Source organism: Spermophilus citellus (genome assembly GCF_964194105.1).
Source record: "Spermophilus citellus genome assembly, chromosome: 6".
NCBI classification, from domain to species: domain Eukaryota; kingdom Metazoa; phylum Chordata; class Mammalia; order Rodentia; family Sciuridae; genus Spermophilus; species Spermophilus citellus.
In genome coordinates this window covers 125,443,918-125,470,520 of record NC_138187.1, presented here as the reverse complement: position 1 = coordinate 125,470,520, position 26,603 = coordinate 125,443,918, and the positions used below count along the sequence as shown (strand labels likewise).

General features: G+C 39.8%; 1 protein-coding gene across 2 annotated transcripts in view; it reads right to left on the bottom strand.

The window, feature by feature from the left end:
- KCNH1 (potassium voltage-gated channel subfamily H member 1) overlaps window positions 1-25,311 on the bottom strand; it is a 371,392-nt gene extending 346,081 nt beyond the window's left edge. For both annotated transcript variants that reach the window (XM_081298846.1, XM_081298847.1), the window contains exons 1-2: window positions 25,055-25,311; window positions 1,081-1,204 (exon numbers count right to left, since the gene is read on the bottom strand). In XM_081298846.1, coding sequence (XP_081154972.1) covers window positions 1,081-1,204; window positions 25,055-25,133 — 203 coding nt within the window. In that variant the 5' untranslated portion in view covers window positions 25,134-25,311. The remainder of the gene's footprint in view (window positions 1-1,080; window positions 1,205-25,054) is intronic.
- Window positions 25,312-26,603: the final 1,292 nt, after the last annotated feature.

Here is a 26,603-nt window from a genome sequence, read left to right as displayed (position 1 = left end):
ACATGAAAATGTAACCCCTGAGAACAGACAAGTATGTCTGACCAGGCAGGCTTTACCACCCTCCATAGATGAGTTTATTTCTTAATTTGGCAGGTTTGGAAAAATGATTCCACTTCATGCAAACACCACTGATGAGAAAAGGCTGAAGAAGGAGAAGAAAGAGGAGCCAGAGGCCATGCTGCACCAAGCAAGACCTTGCCAGGGCTCAGCAGAGGAATGTCTGGCAAGATCCAGGCTCCATGCCCAGCTCAACACCTTGAAAATGTTTTAAAAGAGCTTTCTCAATGCCCAGGCCCAAAGGTAGTGCTCAAATACACAAGATTTGCTATTAGCACAATTTGCTAAGAGCGATCTAACAGTACAAATTACAAAGGCACAAAATATTGGTTCTCTTCTCTTTTTCTGAAACAAAGAATTTGAGCTGAGAAAAAAAAACTCTATTAAAAAGGCTTTTGTCTCCAACATTATAAATTACTCTTCTCTAAAATGTTCATAAATTCTTAAACATTAATTCAATCATCTAAATTTTCTTTTCATTTTCATTTAATTTTATTTGATAGTCTAACTTTCACATTTATTCAATATGAAACTTCATAAGCTTTTGAGTTCACATTTTTAATAGATAAAATGGTTTTTCTGAGCTTTTCTAAGTTTCTCCCTGTCTTACTGAGTGATGGCAAATTTGTCAGTTGTAGGGACCATGTTGAACATATTCTTTGATTTTCCTAGCACATTCATGAATGAGAGAACATGCTGCAATAAAAACTCCTCAATAAAAATGGAATGAGGGCTGCTGGGGTTGTGGCTCAGTGGTAGAGTGCTTGCCTAGCAAGTGTGAGGCACTGGGTTTGATCCTCAGCGTCACATAAAAATAAATAAAATAAAGGTGTTTTATTTATTTTAGTTGTAGATGTATACATCTACAACTAAAAAAATAGATGTATACATCTACAACTAAAAAAATTTTAAAAAAAACAACTAAATGAGGTTAAGGTAATTCCAAAACTGAGAAAGCCATTTTATCTTTCCAAAAGACACCATGATAGATCATCCACCAAAACAAAGCCCAAACATAAATACCTGCAGGTACTGCTTTTTTGCATCACTTCTGCCCTGTGGTAACCAGACAGCTTGCAAAATCCATCATTGCTGTACACGATAGGCCAGTCCACTATCTGGGCATTCCCCAACACAAAATTAGTATCTGTTAAAATAAAAGGAAAGAAAAAAGGAAAAGGGCATGTGAGGCAAGATATTAGCTGAGATTCAGTAAGGAATGTAAATAATGTCAACCAATCCAGGTATTTCTACTTCCCTTAAAAAAATAGTCTCTTGAACAGTAATATGGCCTTATGATATGAACGAACAATGCTTTAGAACTGATTCTTTGGATGCAAATGCTAAGATTACTGTACTTCAGGAACAGCTTAGTAAAGGAAGCATACTTAACCCACCGACCAATGAGCCCTGCAGAAATCCAGCGGATTCCTATGATACATACTCAAGTCCTAATTTTTCATCCAAGTGAAAGCATACCAATAATATAGAGCAGAAGAAAACCCAAAAGTAATTTCTTCTGGGCTCTGTCCAGCCTCTTAGCCCTGTGAGTCTCTTGGCCAAAAGGTACAAATTGGCTGTATTGACCATGACAAGCATTTCCCTATTCTGAGAGGACCTTCTTAGAAGGCAGAGGAAGGATACTGAGCACTCTCTCCGGGAACACACACACACACACACACACACACACACTGTACAGGAACCTCCCCCCTGTGGGGAAGTGTGTTCAGACCTCCCTCATAGAGGGAGATCAAGATGCTCAAACCATAATTCCTTCTCACTGATTTTGAAATTTTGTGGTCATTAAGCTGGACCTTGGTGCTTTTTTCGCAGAGCACCAGCCTGCCACTCACTTAGGAGGGTAAGTACCAAGTTTTCAATTCTGCAAACATCATAATTATTTCAAAGTTACCATGATGTCGTATTTGTTGCTCAATTTAAGTTTTCATGGGTGTTCCACATGGTGTGGGTGATGGAACAATTAAGTAGGACAGACCTAGCTGGCAGGCTAGGTCATTACTTCTGACATTTTTGAAGACCAAAAGTATTCAATTTTTTTTATGCTCAGAAAATCAACCATCCTTTTCAAGAATTTAAATTAACTAAATAACACCTGAAACTTACTTGCAATCACTGTTTTAGCTTGGCTCCCTCCTCTCTACAGAATACCACCCACCTTCACCTCCCAAAAAGAAATAATACATACTCTTTTTTGTTATAATTGGAGAGTGTACATATTGGTGTGTGTGTGTGTGTGTCTGTGTCTGTGTGGTGTGTGTGTGTGTGTGTGTCTGTGTGGTGTGTGTGTGGTGTCTGTTCACTATGTAGAGTGAAATAATAGTCCCTTATCCAATTGAGAGGCCAATTTTTATATTTGTTCTTTTTTGATATGCATGACAGTAGAATGTATTTTGACATATTATACATATATGGAGTATATATAACTTCCCATTCTTGTGGTTGTACATGATGTGAAGTTACAGTGGTCACGTATTCGTATATGAACATAGGAAAGTTATATCTGATTCATTCTGTCTTTCCTATTCCCATTTCCCTTCCCTTCCCTTCATTCACCTTTATCTAATCCAATGAATTTCTATTTTTCCATCCCCCACCTTATTGTGTGTTAGCATCTACATATCAGAGAGAACTTTCAGCATTTGGTTTTGGGGGGGTGGCTTATTTCACTTAGCCTAATAGTCTGCAGTTCTATCCATTTACTGGCAAATGTCATAATTCCATTCTTTTTATGGATAAGTAATATTCCATTGTGTATATATGTCACATTTTCTTTATCCATTCATCTGTTGAAGGGCACCTTGGTTGGTTCAATAGCTTAGCTATTGTGAAGTAAGCTGCTATAAACATTGCTGTAGCTGATTCACTGTAGTATACTGATTTTAAATCCTTTGGGTATAAACCAAGGAGTGGAAGAGCTGGGTCAAATGGTGGTTCCATCCCACGTTTTCTGAGGAATCTCCATTCTGCTTTCCATAGTGGTTACACCAGTTTGCAATCCTACCAGCAATGTATGAGTGTACATTTTTCCCCACATCCTCGCTAACATTTATTGTTACTTGTATTCTTGATAATTTCCATTCTGACGGGAGTGAAATGAAATCTCAGTGTAGTTTTGATATGCATTTCTCTAATTCCTAGACATGTTAAACATTTTTTCATATATTTGTTAACCGATCATATTTATTCTTACGTGAAATATCTGTTTCAGTTCCTTAGCCCATTTATTGATAGGGTTACTTGTAGTTTTGGGTGTTAAGTTTTTTGGGTTCTTTATATATTCTGGAGATTTGTTCTCTATTTGAGGTGCAGGTGGTACAGATTTTCTCCAATTCTGTAGGCTCTCTCTTCACATTCTTGATTGTTTTCTTTGCTGTGAAGAAGCGTTTTAGTTTGATACCATCCCATTTATTGATTCTTGATTTTACTTCTTTTCTTTTGTGGGGGTGGGGAGCACCAGGGATTGAACTCTGAGGCACTCGACCACTGAGCCACATCCCCAGCCCTATTTTGTATTTTACTTAGAGACAGGGTCTCACTGAGTTGCTAAGTGCCTCAATTTTTGCTGAGGCTGGCTTTGAACTTGTGATCCTCCTGCCTCAGCCTCCTAAGTCACTGGGATTATAGGTGTGTACCATCCCGCCCAGCTTGATTTCATTTCTTGTGCTTTAGATTCCAAAGCAGACATAATAGATAGTTGAGTCTACTTTTTCTTCTAGTAGGTGCAGTGTTTCTCATCTAATGCCCACATCCTTGATCTACTTTGAGTTGACTTTTATGCAGGGTGATAGATGGGAGGTTAATTTTATTTTGCTATATATGGATTTCCAGTTCTCCCAGCACCACTTGTTGAAGAGGCTGTCTTTTCTCCAATGTATGTTTTTGGTGCCTTTGTTTAGTATGAGGTAACTCTATTTATGTGGATTTGTCTCTGTGTCTTCTATCTGTACCATTGGTCTTCATGCCTATTTTGGTGCCAATACTGAGCCATTTTGTTACTATAGCTCTGTAGCATAATTTAAGGTCTGGTATTGTGATGGAGTGTCTAATTTTGTTCAAGGACAGCATTTATAATTTATTCACAATATGGGTAACCATCCCTGACTATCTCGGGAGGTGACTATGTCTGGGTCAAACAGGCTTCTCCACCCTTCATAGATGAATTTATTTATTGATTAATCAGGTTTTGAAAAATAATTACCCTTCACACAATCAGCACAGGAGACAGAAGACTTTTTTACCTACTAGTGAAGAAGACAAGGAGAGGGGCCTAAAGGTCATATGAGCCAGGACCTTGCAGAGAAGGGTCAGGGAGGAGGAGAAACTAAATACAGTGGTACATTCTTGAGAGTAGTCCATTCTTGATCTATTTAAAAGGAATATAAAATACAACCTCAAGGAGTGAACCTGTAAACCTACTATTTTTATAATACAACTTTAATAGAAATCTATAACCAGCCCTTTCCACTATCTGATCCACATATACATAGATACTTCTGGAGTACCCACTAGAACCCCAGTATAATGCAAGACCCTGGGTTTATACAGATTGATAAGACATGATCTCTGCACTCCAGGAACTTCACGGGACAAAAAGACATGTGCACATCTAACTAAAGAAACGGGTCAGAAAACAACTAACTCTGAGGGAGGCAAAGGACTTTTTATAAGAGCAGACAACATTTAACTTGCTCTAGCCTACGAGGACAGTAAGATTCATTCAAACATTTCAGATGAGAGCACAGGTAGGAAGATGGTGGGAAGTGAGCTTCTCCAGGCTGGGAAGAGTCTGGAATGTCAAAGCTTCCAGTTTATGATGGAGGCAGAAGAATCTTTATGTTGGTATTCTCTCCCCGAGTAACTCACATTTCCTGAAATGAACAACTAAACCTTAAAAAGAAATACAAAATTCACCAAATGATCCCTGAGTGCAAATGAATTCTAGTCAGTTCAACCATCTTTTTTTGTTGTTGTTGACTCCTAATATAGTGATTAAATTCCCTCAGAACACCTACACATAGGAGGGGAAACTGAGCGAACTTTTTCATGGCTAATTCTCCACTGATATTATCTATGTGTAAGAGGGAAAAACAGCCAGTTACAAGTAACTGTTTGATCACAGGAAATACAGACGTTCCCTCAGGAAATATAGATATGGGTAGAAGCAATTGTTCTCTGGGTTTTCCTGACTATCTTCTCCATGCTTTGTCTTTTCCTTCACTTGAAAACTATTCACCTTTGACTTCCTAAAATGTTGTGTACTGACCTATTTCTAGATGTGTTTATTGTCTTGATATCGTAGACCCCAGTAAAATAAAAGTAAACAGATTACAAAGATCTTAAAAAAACATAAAAATGAGAATATGATAAAATATGAGCCAACATAAATCACTGTGAAAGAAGCAGGAGTAACAGAGGAAAAAGAACTTTAAAGACCAACATCCCTAATTGGTCTCCTTGAGAGATTCCAGAAGTATTACATCCACAAAAAAAAAAAAAAAAAAAAAAACCCAATATGAGGGAAAGAGCCCTTACAGAATAAAGGGCTCTCATAAATTAAAAATAAGTAGAAATTTAAAATTCAACATAAATGTTAAAACCTAAAGTCTAGCCAAAAGTAGGTCAGAAAGAGAAAGAGACAAGGCATAGAGGGAAAAAATAAGACCTAAAAATTTATTCAATATGATAAGCAAGAGGAACCCTAACATGTACAGCAAAAAAAGAGAGAGAGAAAGAAAGAGAGAGAGGGAAAAAATTCAGGAAATAAAGATATTTTCAGATATGCAAATATTTGGAGAATTTATTTTCCACACATTCTTTCTTAGAAAGTTACTTGAGGATGTATACCAGCAAAATGAAAAAGTGTTTTGTTTGGTTTTGTTTTTTGTTTTTTGTTTTTTCCAAGAAATAAGACACAAGGGAACTGGGAAAAAAGTGGCTTCAAATGTCAAAGTAGAAAAGGAAGATAATAGAAAGTATTTAATATACGTAGTTCAGAGAAGAGAAGCTTCAAAAGAGAGTTATCAAGGCGTAAAGTAGGCTAGTATATGATGATGCTCCTGATGATTTGGAACAATGTAAAAAGGCAATAATGGTGTGCATTTGGGGTGGACAGTGGGGTGGGGGTTGCCAATGACAGGAAAAGAAATATAAAACATGAAGAAAAACAAAAAGCATACAAGAAGAGAAACCAAATCACACATTGTTGGAATTTTTTAAAACCAACACATAGTCATAGTATAGGTCATTGAATTATCATAAGTAATGAACATAACCTCATCAGCCTAACATGGTAAAAATACAGATGATAAAAGTTTAAAGAAAGAAAAGAGAACAATCGTGAGATGGTGCCTAGATATTTTTTAAGATAAAAAGAAAGATATAAATATTTTACTAAAGCTGCAGAGATAATAAGAGAGTAATATAATTCTATTATCAGGAGAGGAAAGGGAGTAAGATTAAGTGAGCTAAAGCCTCAGTTAAACTAACAGAAGTCCACAGGTGATATCTAAAATGACAAATAGAGAAATAGCAGAAATGTGTGTTCTTTAGAGATATGGCCAAGATTATAAGAAGAGATAACTTGAGAATATGTGGCTTTTGGTGAAGTAAGAATTGAAGTATTTAATCCAGGTAATCTTTCAGGCATTCCTGAGAACAGGTACCATTTATTGATATTTACTCTGTATTTAGTACTGTACTAATATATTAATTCATATATTTAGATTTTTTTAACCTTTACAACAATTTTTATGAGATGGTATTACTTTGGTGATCAAAATAGCAGAGATTTCATCATTTTACTTAAGGGGAAACTGAGTCTCTAAGGATGCAGAATAGGCAGTTATATCAGGATAGAGTTGAAACTTGAACCTGGGTCCATTTGACTTCAAAATTTATGATTTTAATCTTTATATCACAGGATCTCCTTCTTCTTCCATTAAGTGCTAAAATCAGACCATTTCTGTGATTTATCTGCCTTAGGACAAAGTATATAATAAGACCTTTAATCAATGAGCCAGCAGTCCCATTATTGTTCTCATATATTATAATTCTACCATGTGATATACATCAATGCCTTCAGTAAATATAGAGGTGGGTACAAGCAATTGTTCCTCCTTGGGTTTCCCTGTCTTCTCAATGTTTGGTGTCCTCCTTCACTTGAAAACTATCCCCTTTTACTTTCTAAATGAAATGTACTGACCTATTTCTAGATCCTTCCTCCTTCCACACAAGTAGAAGGAAAGAGGGAAAGAGAAGAGGGGAGAATTTGTGCCTAGCTCCCTCTTTGAAACTCCGGGTGGGACAGAACATCATATTGGGTGACCTAAAGCTACTGCACAGCAAACTGACCACCTGAGCACTCCTGAGACTGGTTTCATTTTCCATTCCCTTGAGGTCTGGACATGACGCAGAAGTTCCCATTTTCCCTACGGTTGTTGAGGTTGCATCAACAGATGGTTATTACAACCCATGAAGCTGACCCTACAGCTAAGGGCTGCAGTCAAACTGCCAAAGCCTAGGATCAACCAGGGGAAAGGGGAAAGGCAAATGTTAGAGACGAGCCTTAGGGCCAGTGGGAGCCTAGGTACAGAACCAGCAGCAGGTGGGAGTGGGTCAGATACCATGTTCTGTTCAAGAGAAGAGAAGGTAGGTTCACCATGACAAACTTGGACCCCAGTGGCCAGCAGAATAGGGACAATTTCCAGATACTCAGATCTGAGGCTCCAGAGTCCATACAAGTATAACTTGCTTCTACCACACACGTCAACCTGGGGAGAAGCAATGCCATGAGTAGAACTGAAATCTGAAACCACAAGAAACCAAGTTACCCCTAAAATAATTTCAACTGCAAGAGCTTGAGAAACCACCAAATGGGAAGTCCTCCTTAATCAGCTTCCCCCTGTTGATTAGTGTGGCAGGAGCAGAATTAAGATTAAATAAATAAAATTAAAAAGCAAACCCAAATGAGTCTAGAAACCTGCCTGTTGTAAGAATAGACAGACCCAGAAAGTGGGAATCTCCTGAAAAAAGTGTATAGGTTCTGTGCAAGGACTCCATGCAAGCCACGGTGCTTAGCCAAGGCTTCTCAATTCCTCCAGGTGGCTGGCCATATTCCCAGTGGTTGAGATTGCCAAACACGAGAGCTCTGGTAAAGTGACAGTTTCTAGCCAAATGCAGACATGCACTCCACATCCAAACATAAATGACTCTGGGATTATTTACTATTTCCCACACTCAGTAAATGGAAACTTAATTTGAAGCCAAGCAAAACTTAATTAGGAAAGCAACCCACTGCTTGAAAAAAAACATCAAAAACCATAATTTCCCACACAGATAAATGGAAAGATGAACAGTGCCCATGGATTGGAAGAATTAACATTGTTAAAATGTCTATACTACCCAAAATAATCTACAGATTGAATGCAATCCCTATATAAATCCCAACAGCATTTTTTACAAAAATAAAAAAACAATCCTAAAATGCATAAGGGAATTAAAAATGTTATCTTAAAACACCCTCATAGAAACACCCATTACCTGGGCAACCTATAACCCAGTCAAGTTGACACATAAAATTAACTAAGTCCTGGGTTCAATCCCCAGCATCACAAAAGTTTTTTGTTTTTGTTTTTTAATGAAAAAAAAAAACAGTGCCAATTCTCTTAAGTGTAACTTCTGTAGTAACCTTTAATGGAACCAGCAGGACCACAACTTATAAATTCTGCAACTATCTCAAACTCCCTGGTAGTACTCTAGGTTTTTCAGAATAGAGTTCTGCTGTAGAGCTCTATTTTGATGTTTACAAGGACAATGCCCATCTTTCAACATCTAGAGTTTCCACTGAGAAGAAGTGGTGTCCACCCACCCCAGGAAAGATGAAGTTGTTGGCCTAGATGCTTTTTTTTTGTAGATGGATGTTGAGAGCCACAGCCAAAGGGGCCCCAGCAAACTTCCAGCTGCCAGCAAACTTCCAGCTGCTGGCTGATGATTGGCTCACAGCGGCCCCAGCAACATCTAGCTGATTGGCTCCTCTGTGGTGATGCTCATTGGAGATGCTCATTGAGCTGTTTCCCCACCCTTTCAGACTGCCAGCTGATGATTGGCTCACAGCAGCCCCAGCAACATCTAGCTGATTGGCTCCTCTGTGGTGATGTTCATTGGGCTGTTTCTCCGCCTTTCAGAATGCCAGCTGATGATTGGCTCACAGCGGCCCCAGCAACATCTAGCTGATTGGCTCCTCTGTGGTGATGCTCATTGAGCTGTTTCCCTGCCCTTTCAGACCACGGAGCTGCTCATTGGGGGACTTCTTTGGCTCCGCCCACATGACCCAGCCAATAGGCCTCAAGAGCAGGAGGATTGTGGGAGGTGGAGAGGCTTGTGCAGGGGTGAGAGGCTTGTGGGAAGCCGGTGGTGGCAGTTGGCCTCTGAGGGTTTTTTCCTGAGGAGCTGTTTTGTTTGGCATGTGTGGTTCTAAAAATAAAGTTAGTTTCTTTTGACAAGTGGCTCCTGAATTGTGCCCAGCCAGACTGCGGCAGATGGACACAATACTTTTATTTATTTACTTATTTTTATGTGGTGCTAAGGATCGAACCCAGTGCCTTACACATGCTACGCAAACGCTTTACCACTGAGCCACAATCCCAGCCCCTGGCATAGATGCTTTTGATCCCTCTCTTTATCCCCCTCATGTCTACCTTCATAATCACATTGATGGAGCTGTCAGTAGTTACTCAATAGCACTAAGAATCCACTGTATGTGTCTTGATCTCTTGGACTTGCCTGTGCCTCAGGGTGGAGAGAAAAAGAGCATGTGAGCTACCTGTCTCCTTGTGGTACTCAGAACCTACTTATGACAGGCCTGCCAGACCTCTGCCAGCTCTGGCTTCTTGCTCTAGAATTAGGTCAGTAACTGTTAGTCTAGAAGCTAGTCTAGAAGCAAGTCTAGGCTCTGGACCCTGCCCTGTTCTCTAAGACAGTTTATCTCTAACCAGTAATAAAGATAGTATTGTACTTTTCACCCTCATTTGACTCCTTTAGCCTAGTAAATAGGAATGAGATCAAAATGGTCTCCAACACATTAACAAGGATCAGAGCTCCAAGACCCTGAAGGTTTTAAGGGGTCACCCAGTTTCCTGACTCCTGGCACTGCCAAGTCACACTGGTGAGACTCTTCATGAATACCTCCAGAGGAAGAGGCAATATCCTTTCCAGGCTCTGCTAGTGTGGTTCAAGCCTTTTTCACTTTATTTCTCATTTTTTAAAACATATTTTTTAGAAGAGAGCATCCCCTTACATGTTTCAGGTCCTTATTCTATGATAACTGGTATAATCGAAGCATCACTATAAAACAGTTGAAATTAACATTGGTAGCCCCCCGGAAACCTGCCTCCTCACATTTATGCCCTTGAGTAGAGCTTTCCCCCTTGAATTTGGATGTGTCTGTGATTTGTTTCCGCTGTAGAATTGATGCTGTGCCAATCCCAGGTCTAAGCCTCAATGTCCAGTGGCTTCTGCTTTTGCATTCTTGGGAGCCCTGAGCTGTCATGTGACAAGTCCAGCTATGCTACTGATGAGGCCATGTGGAGACTCTGTAAGCACAGGTCACCTAGTAAAAAAGAGGTCATGAGATTACATGGAGAATCAAGGAATCTAGTCCTCAATGGAAGAAATAGAAGAATGATAGTTAACAAACACCATAATCCACCCTTCCCTTTCCCAGCAACCTCTAGGGTTCCCAGAGCATCATTTGAAAGAACAATGGAGTTGACAAATTGGACAACAGAGTTGACAGCTAGAGTGCTGTCTCTAAGCTGTGTGGGTAAGTCACTTTGGCTCTGTGGGTCTAGGGTGGTGGGGAAGGATGCTAAAGTAGATCTCTATACTTTTGGAAGCAATAAATCTGACTCTCTAAATAGCTGGGCTCATGACAAAGATCAAATCAGATGATGCTTCTGCTACCTGCAGGCCCATATGGAGTCATCAACCAATCATTACCCTGAAATACCACTTCTGTAAATGCTAGAGTCAGTTCAAAAATAGCAGAAAGACCTTTTAAAAACAATATTCACATTTCAAGCAAACCATGTTGTATCAGGCTTCTGTTCAGTGGACTTGTTTGGACTTGGAGCATGATGTGATATGCAATATTAACGTAAAAATGTACAACATTGTCAAAGGATTGTTTAGTAGAAATCAATCACATATTGGTCCATTCATAGACACTGAAAACACCTAAATGTGTCTTTAGAAACAGTTAAGTCCATCCAAGAAATCTGCTTTTATTTATTTAATTTTTTTGTACTGGGGATTGAACCCAGGGGCATTTTACCACTGAGCTACATCCCCAGCCCTTTTTATTTTTTGTTTTGAGATAGGATCTCACAAAGTTGCTTCAGGACTCAGTAGGTTGCCAAGACTTGCCTTGAACTTGCAATCCTCCTGCCTTAGCCCCCTGAATAACTAAGAGTCACTTACGAGTCACTATGATTACGGGTATGTGCTACCACAACCCTGCCAGTAAATCTTCTCTTAATATATGCACAGTATTACCTTCGTGCCCACAAAGGATTGATTCCATTAACCCCACAGATGTTCAGATCCCTTAAACTGGTGTTTTATTTGCATATAACCTGCACTCATCTTCCCATATGCTTCAATCATCTCTAGATTACTTATGACTAATACAATGTAAACACTAGGAAAATAGTTGTTATACTGTATGTGAACCCATGGGTCTGGAGACTGTGTCTTTTGCAAGCAGAAAGTGTAACTTCCATTCAGCCAATAGGCCATTCTGAAGCACCAAACCTGCCTCCAGATTTATATTTTACAAACTGACCAAGTCTCTAATACATTGTTCAGTTAAAAATGTGCAGACTCAACCCCAATGCCCTTGCCATGATTTATTCATTGGCTCTCATCTGAAAATTCCCAGGGTCTCTAGGTCTTTGATGAAAATGAGCCAATTCCCCTGCCTCCTTCTGATGCCTTTTTACTCCCCAAGGGTCCAGAGCAACAAGAGTGCATGCAATTACATGTAAGATTTCCTAAATTCAACTTTCCCCAGCCCACACAGTTTTCCTCTAGTTCAGAGAATAAAACAAACATTCTTTAAAAATTGAAAAGAGTCCCCTTCCCCTCTCATGAAAAGTTTTCTTCAGCTGATGGGACATGAACCAAACTCCACCACAGTATTCATGCATGATAAAATCATCCCAAACCTACCATTTGCCCATAAAGTGTAATACAGAGATATTCTAAAAAGAAATTATTAGAAAATTACTTTTCATCATAATTACCACAAATAACAAAGGAGAAACTAACTAAAGCAATGACTTAGGGAAGTGACTCAGTTTGGGCAATTACACAGATAAAGCAACATTCAGCAAGCTGTTCACACAAATGTATTATTCCCTGGCAACACTTATTTAGAGGGCTGCAGTAAATATTTCACAATACACTTGTAATAACTTGAGATATTTTACCTAGAGGACAGCACATCTTCTTGATGTTTCATAATGTTATAGATTTCAAAAGCTATCAGTGCTCTTACAAAAAGCAAGTTTGAATAAAAATACAGTTTCCTTTTCTCACAGAACAATGGAACATTAGAAAGATAATGAGTTAGATAAATGAGAACAAGAATTACAGATATAAGCACTAAACAAAAACCAGGAAACAATATTTTGATTTATCTAAACCTAAATAAAATCCATACCAGAAATTACTTTTAAAAAGGCAGATCAGATTGGTAATATTTAGAAGAATGGAGAGGACAGAATGAGAAACAAAGAAGCTAAATCAGTATGCTACACCTAAATAAAAGGTCTAAAATCTTAATATCAGCCAAAGTCATTTTGTGGCTCTCTTGTGTTTTTGGACAATAAAATTCCATGAAAATGACTTTTCTAAATTGTCAAGGGCCCAATCTTTGCACAAAACAAACTGAACTCCCAAGAGATTTCAATAGTTATTTGCTTTGTCTGTGATTTTAATATCCTACAGAAATACATTTTTATTAAGTTAGTAAATTACAATAGGGAGAGAGATTTCAATTTCAAAAGCAAACTCAAACACTTCATTTCCTGGGTGGTTACCCCTAAGTACATGGTTTCAAAAGCATGACTTCATCTTCATTCAGCATCAAATAAAAAATTTAAAAACAGTAAAATAGATGAATTGGTTTTGCAAGCAGTATGGAAAAGAATGAAAATGTGTTAGAAATACACAAACTTTTTTATTACTGAATGATATTTCACTTAAAAAATAAGAAGTCAGTGATATATTGAATTACTGCCAAGAATCATCGGTATATGTGGTTGATGGTTAAAAAGTAGTTCAATAGTTTCACCCATCAGGTGTTCTATTCTCAGTTTCACAGTCATAATAACTTCTTAACACATATCTATAGATATTATAGACACATTGACCAAAAAGTCTTAGATCATCATTGAATAACACAAATAATTCATTTCCAGAAGTGAAAAAAGAAAGTGATTCAAAATAGGCATTATAAAAATATTAGCTAATACTAAAAAAGATTTTTTTTCTGCATATAGCTTTACATTTGCTTCTGTGTGTTACTTAAAAAAAATTCTTGGTAACACAGAATATCCCATTAGCATGGATGGAAGGAATCTCTGAGTAGCTCAGTTTAATACAACAAATATTTGAGTATCTACTTTGTCCCAGACCTGGAAGGAATGCAGGAGACACACCAGTCCATTGGAAAGCAAAGCCCAAATGCCTGTCTAGCTTTATCCACCCCACTCTACATATAAAATAGCTCTTTATCCCTCTTCTCCCACCCAGGCCCTGCCACAGAAGACTAAACCAGGAGTGGACTATTGGTCAAACAACATCATCATGGTTTGAGTAGATTCTCTCTCCAGAGCAAAAAATAAGACATTAAGTCTGAGAGGTCTATAGAGTGGAGCAGACATCACTCATCACTCTGTTTGCTGGGGAACAAACAGAAAGGTGGTCTTGAGAGGGATATGGGGAGCTCAGACAGATACACAGAGGAGCAACTATGGAGGCCAGGTGAAGGGAGAACTGGACAGAAAGCTGAGGCAGAAATATATAGATGCAGGGACAGATAGTGAATAGGGACAGATGGACAGTGACAGAGGCAATCAGCATCCACAGACTGAGAGTGATGAAGATAGATGGCTGACAGTGGCAAAGAGCAACACAGGCAAAAGGCAGAGAGCAACCCAGGCAGCGACAGGCAGAGACAGATGGAGAGAAGGAAGGAAAGAGTGAGAGAGTGGAGGCACATAGGCATGGGAAGAGGGGAGAGTCCAACAGAGCAGGCAAAAGCTTGACCCAGAACTAAAGAATAGGCTCTCAAGAACAAGAAACCAAGAGCAAGATCCAGCAAGAGTGTGAGACCACCAGGGAGGGTCCATCAGAGACTGAGGGGAGAGAGAGACCACAAGCCAGAACCATATTGGGGCTCAGAAAACAGCACCTTGGACTGGAGTGATCTGACACATGGAGCTAGAGGAACAGTCTCAGAACCAATGTCTCTCTGACTTTGCCCCCACCACCATGTCCAGCCCTCCACCCCCAGTCTCTCAACCCTTTATGATCCTCTTTTTATGTAAAGTGCAGGAAGAAACTTTCTCTGACATTCTCTTATTTTCCTAAAGACTGGATCTGCCAAAGAGGAACACAATTACCTTTAAATCTTCTTACTGAAATGTCATTAACCAAGGAAGATTAAACTCATATCTCAGGGAAAAAGACTATAAAATCAAACAGCGTATCCATAGCCCATAGAAACTTTGTCTCAGACCACTGTGTATTCCCTGGACTTTTTATTTTCTCTAAAAATCATTTATTCTTACCCTTCTAAAATTGTCTACAGCCCTCACTCTCACATCCCCGCTCCCTGTGAAAAGAGTATTTAAGCTTCAACCATCTGGCCCTTTCTTTGACTTTTTTGTTTTTTATGGCTCCCATGTACACATGCACATTAATGAATTTATTCAGATTTTCTCTTGTTAACCTTTTCTTTTTTTATAGGAGTGTTGGTGATGATACTTTATGATAGACGGGAAAGCAATCACCGTCTTTCCTACCTCTACAGGGGGATAAGGAGAAAGAAGAAGAAACAAGAAAATCCAAAGAGCAGGCATCACTAGGACAAGTGAGAAGCAGGGGTTCAAAAGTTGATGAGATGAGGTGTTTTAAATTAGGAAAGTAACAAACACACATACACCCTCAAAGACATTGGGTCAAATGGAACATAACTCGGGTTGTTCTAGTCAGGTGACAGAAGGAACATGACTGAAATGTAGGACCTCCCCTTCCTTCAAAAATTATCAGTTATCATTTCAAAATAGGAGATGAAACATACATATTCATTCTCCATTCTCAAATGACAGCTAAAAAGTTAAAAGGAACAGACCCACCGAAACAAAGAGAAGGAAGCTACCAGCAGACAGAAGCTCAATCGGTTTCCGAAAAATGAAAGGTAGATGGGGGATAATGTGTGGCAGAGGACACCATGCATGATTTTAGGCCAAAGCAGAGAATAATTAATTAGCCTAGCAAGTTCCAGGAGACTTGAGACATGGCAGTGCTAGGTACTACCTGAGACAGAAATGGGATATTGACCAAAACTGGGAAACAAATGAAATTCAATAGAAGAGAAAAAGTTCACTCACACTCCTACACACACCCACTCCTCCGTCCACCCACGATCTCCAATAGTAATGTCCATCAGAATGGCCGGGGCAACTTACTAAAACATGGAAAATTGGGCCTATCCCCGGAGTTTCTGATTCACTAGATCTGAAGTAAGGCCTGAGAATTTATATTTCTACCGTAAAGTTTCTAGAAATTCTACTACTAGAAATTGACCTAAGGACAATTTATTTAATCTCTTCAAATCCAGTTTCTGCCCTTATAAAATGGGAATAATAAAAGTACCCACAAAAGAGAGTTATAGGGAAAATCAGAGGAGAAGACATACATAAAACTTTTGGCACACTGCCTGGTACACAGGTGAGAAAAATCTATTTAATTTATCCAAGATCCTGATTAGAACTAATAATGATAATTGGTGGTTATAACTAGTATTAGTGGACTTCCAATGTCATTGACAAACTCTCTATTTCTTTATGGGATTTCACGACTTCTGATATTATGAAACTAATAAAAGATGAAAAGGAACATGAAAGCACATCACTCAGCTTGTAATGAGGCCACGGTAACGTGCACTGCCTCTGTCAGGCAGAACTCAGGTGGTTTTTTTGTGTTGAAAGGAGAACCTGAGTGCACATCCCTCACCAATTCCATCCTCTTGATTGACACTGGTGTAGACAAACGACTGAGAAACTATTTTAATCCAGAGTACAAGTAACTGACAGTCGAGGCAGGAAAATAAGACACACGGGTGATTTGAAAAGTAATGAATAAAAAAACTATTTACAAAGGCATGAGTAAGACATGGGTAGTAGTATGTTAGTAAACTCACTCTCCGGAGGAAACAGATCGGATGTGCAGCATTTGCTAATTTCTAATGTGTAAATATTCCCACCATGTCCAATTTCAGGCTACCAAGGTGGAGTCTCTTTGAAGTCTTGGTCCTTCTCAAGAGGCACACCACTTCTGGAAAACCTGAAGGTATAGTACAGGATCCTGGAGCTAGTAACAGCAGGAAGCTTGAAGCCTGCCAATCCTATCCAAATCCAAAAAAAAAAAAAGTGAGCTGAATATACAATCTGTAATCAAGGGAAAACAACCAGGCTCCAGGGACCACACAGGGAGGGATCTTCCCTCCCATCTCATGCCATACCTCGATTAAATGAAGCCAGCCCATGAAACAGTGGTGCCTAGTGATCTAATGTCTACAGAGTGGCTTCCCAGGACACAAAGCAGGGTGGAAAAGAAAAGAGATCGGTCCTAACGCTTCGCACAGAAGATATACAGAACACTGGCTCAAAACAGAACACTGATGAGAGCAGCACACAATGCTCATCAATTCAGTCCCAATGATTGTAGAAGGCAACCAAAGTAAAATAAAAACTTAAAAAATTCATTTAATTGAAATGAGAAGTCTTATCACTCAAATTAACTTCATTTTTTTTTACTATAGTTGTTAAATTCTGGTCTAATATACATTTTCCAAATCCACTCACAATAAAAGCTGAAGTTAAGCAGGCAATAAATATCAGTCAGTTGGCTGATATGGTACCATCTTTCCAATGCTGACTCCAACACACTGAGAATGCCAGTGGAGGATGCACATAGCACTGCTTTAAGGAAAGAAGGAGGAAAGGAGAGGCCATTGCTGTTCTTTACAAAAGCACCAGATATCGCTGCAGAGCCTTTAAAGGACTATGAGAAATGATGGTTTTGAGGTACTCACACTTAATAATTACATTAATAATGATAGGATTGACACAGTTAATTTCAGAACATCAGTTTTAAGCAACATAGGAGTAATCAAAGAGTTGTCATTTTAATTTACATAATGAATAATCATTGTGTGAGTAAGCAAACTGACTATTGGCATAACTCTGTAATATCTAATCAGAAGAATCTTAAGTAGTTTTTTTTTTCATTAATAGGAGTGCTTGATTGTTGGAGCAGAGACCATAAGAACCAAGAGAGATGCTTAAGTTGGCCAGACTGATATCTACTCAGCAAGACTGCACTTGCATAGAGAACAAGTAGAGTATCAGACAAATTCCAACCTCTAAGATACACTAAAACTCCACAGTGATGGGTGAGCCACAGTATGCCAAAAGACAGAGTAGTGGAATACCCCAGAGAATGAGGTTTCAAAAGGACACTTCAAGCACATCAAAACCAAGCTTCAAATCTTCTTCAATCTTCTTTTAAATAACTTCTGGGATTTTGTCATCTCCTAACCAACTTCATACAAAAAAAAGACACAGATATAAAATCAAAGAATAATTTTGGGTGAGATGTTTATAAGGGAAAACTACGCAGTAAGGATTGAGTCAGTATAGCATCTCTTAAATCTTTGGAGAGATTTACAGTGTGATTTTCTCTTCACCATGGATTTCCCAGAGAGGCCCAAGGTCACAAAGTCTCAATCATCTTGATATTCTCAAGCACAGAACAGGGCTTATAGAAGGTCCACCATGCTTATAAGACTGAACCTTTTATAAGTTAGCTTTTGCTTTTTGTTTTAATTTTCCTTTGATTTTTTTTTATTTTTCCACTGGATCTGTGCCCTTCCTTCAATCATTTTGTTTTATTTCTTTCACTGAAATAAAGATAAATCATGCACTTTCTAGTTCCTTTGCCCTTTCAGCTCTGATTCTTGCATAATCTCTGTCCCCAGAGTTTACTGGCTTCTCCTAAACACACACATTAAAAAAAACAAAACAAAAAACCTTGTATGTGCCCTTTGCACATAATTCTAAGGGTATAAGTCTCTCATGTCATTCATAATCATGTGTAAGAATGCTCAAACATCGAGAATATTTAAACATCACTAAATGCTGATGCTTCCCAAAGGACAGGAGCTAGTTTTCATTTCATTTTGATCATGTGCTCACTAGTAATACAACCCTAAATGACTCTTTTTCATTAATTACTGGATTGCTTGGTCAATGTCACTATTTTTTTTAAGTAGAGAATATTAAATGTTGATGAGGATGTGGAGTGATAAGAACTCACACTGCTGGGGTGGATTATAAATTGATTAAAAAAAATTGGAAAACTGTTTGGCAGGATCTACCACAGTTAAACATATATACACCCTAGGTATATCTCCAAGAGAAATGTGTGCCCATGTGACCCCCAAAACACATAGGAGAATGTCTCTAGCAGCTTTCTTGGCACAAAACTGGAAATGAACCACATAGGCATCACCATCAAAATAGAAAAGAAAAATATGTGAAGTAGTCATACCATAAAGTGTTATGTAGCCATGAACGTCGATCGACAGGACAGATGAACACGTGGAGAAATTGCTGACCCACAAAAGAATACATATCGTATGGTCCCGTACTCATAGCACTTCAAAACACAAACAATAAGTTGTAGTATTCACAAATGCACAACAAAGTGGTAAAAATATGAGTAAAAGCAGGAAATGATGGCCATAGAACCAGGAGATGGCTCCATCTGGGAGGGAAACAAGGGATTCGGAAGGATCCTGGGGACTTCTGGAGTGCTGGCAAGATTCTGTCTCATGATAAAGGTGGTAGTGACATGGTAATACACTTCACGGGAATGGGGTAGAGGGTGGGGGCTGTACAAAATTTGTTTTATGTGATTTTCTATTTACCTTATTAAACCAATTAAAAGGTTTAAAAATAAAGATGTAGTCCAGACAAGATAATTTATAGAATTACCAAAAAAGCTATCCCCCTTCTTGGTTTATACCCAAAGGACTTAAAAATCAGCATACTATAGTGACACAGCCACATCAATGTTTATAGCAGCTCAATTCACAATAGCTAGACGATGGAACCAACCTAGTTGTCCTTCAATAGATGAATGGATAAAGAAAATGTGGTGTATATACTCAATGGAATATTACTCAGCTTTAAAGAAAAGTAAAATTTTGGCATTTGCCAGTAAATGTTTAATATGTGGATGCTAATTCACAATAAGGGGGGGGGGCACAATGGAAGAATAGCAACCTTAGATTAGGTAGAGGGAAGCGATGGGAGAGAAGAGGAGGGGTTGTGGGGCTAGGAAAGATAGTAGAATGAAACAGACATTATTACTCTATGTATATATGTGACTACATGACCAATATGATTCTGCAACATGTACACTCAGAAAAGTGAGAAATTTTATTCAATCTATGTATGATATATCAAAGTGCTAAATCCATTCTACTATCATGTATAACTAATTAAAACAAATTTAGAAATTTAAAAAAAAATGAAAAACAAAGTTCTAGCTAGATTTGTTCCAAAGCATGAATCTTGAGTGAGTGGTTGCTGTTAGAGCGCAGATTTTCACGAGATCAAGCAAAAGCAACAAAAGAGGAGTAGAAAGAAAGAAAACAAAATAAACTATATAGTTGCTTAAAATCAGAATATTCCTTTATAAGAAATGAGAGCCCATTCCCTGAAGCTAATCAAGCATGGGCTGGATAACCACTGAGAGGGATGTTCCAGAGAAGATTCAAAGAGGAGTTGTACAGAATGTCTCTTCAGCCCTAAGATTCTGTGGTTCTATTTCTCATCCTCACCAGTAATAGCTGTGGCCACTTAAAGAAACAAACACAAAACAAAAAATGGTCCCAATGTCCTAAATGTATAAAGAAAATACTCACCTTATAAATAGAGTTCCTTGAAATAAATAACTGAAGTAGATTTTAAATGTTTATTTTCAAGCCATCATCAACCAAAAATAAAAGAGAAGGAAAGAACGGAGGAACTTCAAGGTCATGCTCAAGGGACAAGAGCCAAATAGAAAGTCCAGCCATAAATGAAGATCTGGTATCAAAAAAAAAATGAAGGATTCCATTTATCCTCAATATCTCTCAAACACATGTATTCTTTAGAAATAGATGATTTAAATAGATGGATTTGATTTAAAAAAAAGTCATGAAGTTCAGAAGCTTTATTGCCTTATGTTAAATCACAAGGCTTCATCTTCTCTATCCTTCTGCTAATATTGATCATTAGATTCAACTTTTTGACACTTTCAAAGAAAGGTAGCTGAAGGTTACCCTAAGAACAATTGCAAGAAAAAGCAAGCACTGTTGAGCTGTTAATAACCCAGATTATCATCCATTCCCCTTTCAGAGCCCATGTATTTTAACCAGTTTTCTGTTTTATAAATATTACCATGGCTCAACACATCTCTGAGGAGACACAACATTACCCACGGTTCTCATCCTGTTTGCTAACTAATTATATCAACAACCTGAACCAACTTAACACTATACAAAAACACAGCTGACTTAGCAATCTGTATATTATACATGTACATAAATCTGTACCAAAATGTACTGCATTTCACTTCTGTTAACGTTCATGGATTCTTACTGGCACCTACGATTGTTTGATATAGGTTCCTGAACACTAAAACATATGTTCTGCCTAGAATTAGACCATTTAGAGTAATATTTTTGCAGTTTCCTGGCACCAAGGTCTGCTAGCCTTTCTAAGACATATCTCCTATTTACTTCAACAAGCATTGTGACGAGTGCCTGCAGATTTAAGCAATCATCAAAAAACATTTCAGAACAACACTTTCCAATCATGAAGATCAAGCAAAGCAGACTGGTTTTGCCTATGTGGCAACAAGGCAAATAGGATTTGAAATGATCAATGATATGATTATAAGCAAAATCAGATAGAATATAGGGTATTGATTATTCCTGCTGACTACTTATGACAATCAAAAAAAAAAAACACATAACGATCAAATCTTTTCTTTGAATCATACTCAAAATGTACCAAAGAAACCTAAACTAGGTTTAGTGCCTGTAAGACCAGTAAGCATCTTAAAAATGTACAATGATAGGCCTAAATAAGAGCCACAGCCATTCAACACTGTGGAATATGAGGAAGGACCTTGGACCAAGATTCACTAGGATGTGACTTACTAATAGTAAGGTGGGTTTCTTGTTTTTTACTATATCTCCAGAGTTCAATAAAATATGCTCAATAAATCTTTGTTGAATGGTAAGCCCATAACAAATGCTGGCTAGTCCTGATCTGCCTCTAAATATCTTTTTCTAACTACCTCTTGCTAACTGTATATGAATCACTTAATCTGAAGATTCTAGCTCGATAAGCTCTAACCTGGAGACACTGCTCCTCCTCTGCTGATTCATGAGGATCAAACGTGACAGCCTATGAAAAGTTGGGTTGGGGGCTAAGGCTGTGGCTCAGCGGTAGTACACTTGCCTGGCATGTGTGAGGAACTGGGTTCGATTCTCAGCACAACATATAAGTAAATATATAATAAAGGTCTATCAACAACTACAAAAAAAAAGTGAGTTGGGACTCCATGAAGGAGCACACAGGTGTGGAGTATGGCTCCTCCCACCCATGCCTTCTGCTAAGCCACTGAGGAAGGTGGGGAGACTGCAATTCCTTGAAATATAATTGGCCTCTCCTTTGCCCTATTAGTCTGATTGGGTAGTGTGGCTGTTAGCCAAAATGGATCTTGTTCCTATTGTTATAACATTTTATTTAATCTCCACTGGGGAATGATGTTTCTTGAGGGAAATAATGGTAATACAAGGAATGCTGATGTGTGGCATACTAGAGAGAATGTGACTCTGCAGTGGAGGAGACTGGGCCTGACCAGTTCTGCCATTAAATATTTTAGGAAAGTTGCTTGCAGCAATTTCTTTATGGATACAGGAATATAAAAGAAAGAAAATACTAGATAGTATCTAAGGTCCATCTCATAGTTCAATGATATTCAGACACTAGATATTAAAATCATCCCCAAACAAGGCCAGTTCTATTATCCATTAGTATATAATATGAGTAGATATTTTAAGGATGATAAAAATAGTTCCATGGACCAAGGCCTAAGGGCTAGGTAATAATGTTGCTACAAGATGTATGAATGATATTCTCTAAAGGACACCAGCTTCAGGAACTATCTGCCCTGCCACTTTGAATAAGTCACTTAATATGTCTAGGGCTCAGTTTTCTGATCTGTAAAAGAGGAACAATAATATAATACAGGACCACTGGGACGAATACCTAACAGAACGATTATGAGGTATTGCTATTTAAAGATAAAATGCTATTTAAATGCTGTCGTGTCCAAAAATAAGCAGGTGGATTTTAGGAAGAGACAATCAATATTTTTTAAATAGACCTTTGCCATCACAGTAAAACAACGTAATGCATGCAGATATTGTGATATTTCTGAGAGTTCACATTTTTGTCCATTTGGGTTCAGGGAATATTATGAAACGGATCACTAAAAATATAAATCCCACTTTTCAAGATCAGCATTTCTTCTTCTGAAATAATAGAGCATTTTAAAAGTTCAACCAACTGGTCCAAGATGATTTGTTTTTGTTGTTGATGTTGTTGGTCTGGTTGGTTAATTGAAATCAAGCTGTTGGAGCTGGTGCTGAGATGAAAATGCCAGCGCTAAAAATATTCCCCAGCGGCTGCCTCTATTGACATGCTTACCCAGAAGGGGCTCTAGAGCCAGCAAACTAGAAGCTATTCTGCCTGCTTAGCTCAGGTTTCTCAAGGTCCTCCTACAAACCCAAGGATCCCTGAGACTTGCATGTAGGATTCTCTTCCTCCTATTCACAACCTAAGATAATATACATTAGATACTGAGCTTTCCAACTTACAGGATACTACCTCTCCACCAAAAGGTGGAATTGTCATTGATATTTAAATGTAAGTTGATATCACTGACAATGGAATCTCCCACCTGCAAATTGTCTCCACACTCCCTAACAGTGGCAATAACAGTGACTCTTAAATGATGATTTTATTTAAAAACCCATGTACACTTCCAGCTTTATGTCAGAACAGTTCATTGTGACTGTTCATACAGTAATTACATTCCCAAGTAATGATTGTGACCTTGCTCAAAAAGCCTCTGAGTCTGTTTGACTGGAGAAGATCTTGAAGGGAAGGGGGCTATCTGAAACACTCTTTAATATTCTTACTCCTAAGAGGCACACAATAAAGGAATGATTGTTTCCAAAAAAAAAAAAAACTTAAGTAATGCATGATGCCTGCTATCCCAGTTCATACTTTTTTCTTGTAAGATGAACTTAAATAACTTTTTAATAAAAGAATATTTATTAGTAGCAGAAGTTCACTTTTCATGCTCTTCCCCTGAATGAATCCCTAACTAAATCCAAATAGAAACACATAGTTTTAAATACTAAGGCTCAGAAACTGTGATACTTGCACTTTATTAAAACCCATTTCCTGAGTTAGTTCCTCAGTCTTAGTAGAATAGCATCTGTCTCTGGAAGGAGAGGGGTCCAAGCGTCTGCAAAGAGCAAGCATCTGGGGCTTGGCTGCCTCTCGTTGTAGCTGTTTGATGAACAGGTGTATGCGGCACCTTCCAAAAGCCAGGACTCCGCAAGTGCTTGAGCCCAGGTCACTCAGCTGCGTGTCCAAAAGGCATATGAAATCCGTTCCCTTTCCATCCCTGCTCCTAGGAATCTCACCTCCCGGAGCTTCAAGCCACTGTCCATCTTAACCATAGGGAAACAGACGAGTGCTGAGTACAGGTTTATTGGGTAATGGATCCAAAGATAGGCTTGGTGAATTTGGGGATTGACAGGTGAGCATGAAACACTGTTGTGGGTTTAGAAGAGAATAAATGTGAGATTTGTACCTGTGTGGCCACTTAGCCCGCTTTATTCCTGTGCCCTCTACTTCCCACCTCAATCCAGCAAAACCACTGAACCGTCATGATCTTTCACCTCGAAAAGGGTGCGTGGGCAAAAGGACAGAATCAGGCAACCCTGACAGCACGTCCCAACTCCCCACATCCCTACACCTCAGACTTTTCAACTGCAGGGACGGAAGGTGGAGACAGCTGCATCCTCCCATCCGGAAGGGGCCAGAACCCAGAGTTGCCCGTCTTTACTGCTGGCTCTCCAGGGGAGAAAGGAGGCACCTCGGATAGCAGCTCCGAGAGCCTTCGCGGAGTGGTAGGCAGTACTGATGCGCTGCCGCTCCTGCTGCGTCCAGCTTCCAGTCACTTTTCCCAGTACTTTGCTTATCAACTGTCACGCTTTTTTGGCGATGAAGACAGAGAGGAAACTAGAAAGGCCCAAAAGGTGTCCCCTAGATTCTCTGCCCTTGGGATGGGGCGCATCGGACACCGCCCCGCCCTGCCCACCTTCCCCTGCCTCCGGGTGGCAGCCCCGGGCGCCCGCGCTGTGGCGGTGCAGAGCTCCGGGGTTCTGCTGCGTCTGCTGGCACGGTGCAGCGGGAGGCGTCGGTGATAAAGGCATCGATTAAAACAAAAAAAAAAAAAATCTGGGAAACCGAAATCTGAATGCACCTCTTACCATTGGACCGCCGGACAATATTCTCCAGAAACGTGTTTTGCGGGGCCACCAGTCCCCTCCTGCCCCCGGCCATGGTCATCCTCCCGGCAGCTCGGGGTCTGGGGACGTCCCGACGCGGCTTCTCACCGCAGCAGGCAGCAGGGCGCAAGACCCGCAAGCGATCCGGACCCGAAGCACCCCATGCGCCCCACGGGGCCCCGGGCGGGCAGGGGCGGCGGCTCGCTCCGGCTGCCACCCTCGCGCCCTCTCGGTACCTCCCTCCCTGCGGCCCGCCTCGCAGTGCACTCGCGCGGGGCTCCGCTCCCTGCAACCGCCTTCGGGTGGGCGGAGGGAGCCGCGGCGCCCGGGCCGGCGGCGCCCCCTACCGGGCGCGCGTTCGCCCAACGGCCTGCGGGAGACCGAAGTGGGCTCCCTTCGAGGCCGAGGAGCGACCCGCAGCAGTGGACTAAGGCTGGGACGGCAGCGGCACCCTCTGGGCACAGTTGGGAAATATGTCCAAGACCCTAGGTGGAGAGGAGGACGTCGTGAGCAGCTTTCTGGATAAATTCACTCCATAAAAAGTCCCTAAGAGTCTAGGGGAACACCATGATATAACTTTCTTTGCTGTTTCAGACAGGAGGCTTGGAACCTCCGAGGCTCTTGGAACACCTCCCTGCCCTCCCACTGGGTTTGTTAGCCCGATTTGGATTTGTGAGTTTCCTCCACATTGATTCTCAAGCCAGTGTTTTGCCCGTATTCAAAGAAATCATATTGGAAGAGGGCAGACTTGCAAAGTGACTGACAGCTTCAGCACAGGTGTCTTGAGCTGTCTTTACTATCTGTACACAAGCCGCATCCTGACAATAAGTTTCCTGACTGACCGATCTTGGGCCCATTCTTATCCAGCAAATAATTTACCAAAAGACCAAGAAAGTTCATGAGCATTACATAACATAAGTAGTTAAAACACAACTTCTTACAGTCAGTAGGAAACAGAAACAAACTGCCTGACAAACATCAAAGCAATGGATTTGTCTGGGAGGGTAGATGCTTGAGGGCAGCTTCACAAACTTTGTTCGGCATCCATTCATCAAGCATAGCCTTCGCTTGAAGGGCAGTTCACCGTGCACAGAACAAGGCAGGTGCTGGTCTTCACACCTACCCCCTTCACATGTGCCTGAAGTTTCTGGACAGGAGCCAAGACAATCATCCTTTGTTCATTTATTTGGGGGGATTTCTACTTGCACATAGCCTGCCTTTTTACTGTATGAGTGGGTGTGACAGGAGACTAAACTATGCTCCGCATGCGTGATGAGTTGATAGTTTACTAGTTACTTCTAGACTGTGTCAATAGTCCACAGGAAAATGTAAAAAGGGCAAAACTGACCCTGTAAGCTCAGTTGTCTGGGTTTTCCATCCTGATGTATCCCAATGTACTGCAAAGACATTCTGCCTCAGTTTGCCAATCTCAAAAATCGAAGAATTCCTTCCCAGCCATCTCACAGAGATGCTGTGAAGAACAAAGGAGATTGCATAGGGAACAGCACTCTTAAGTTTCAAAGTACTATAC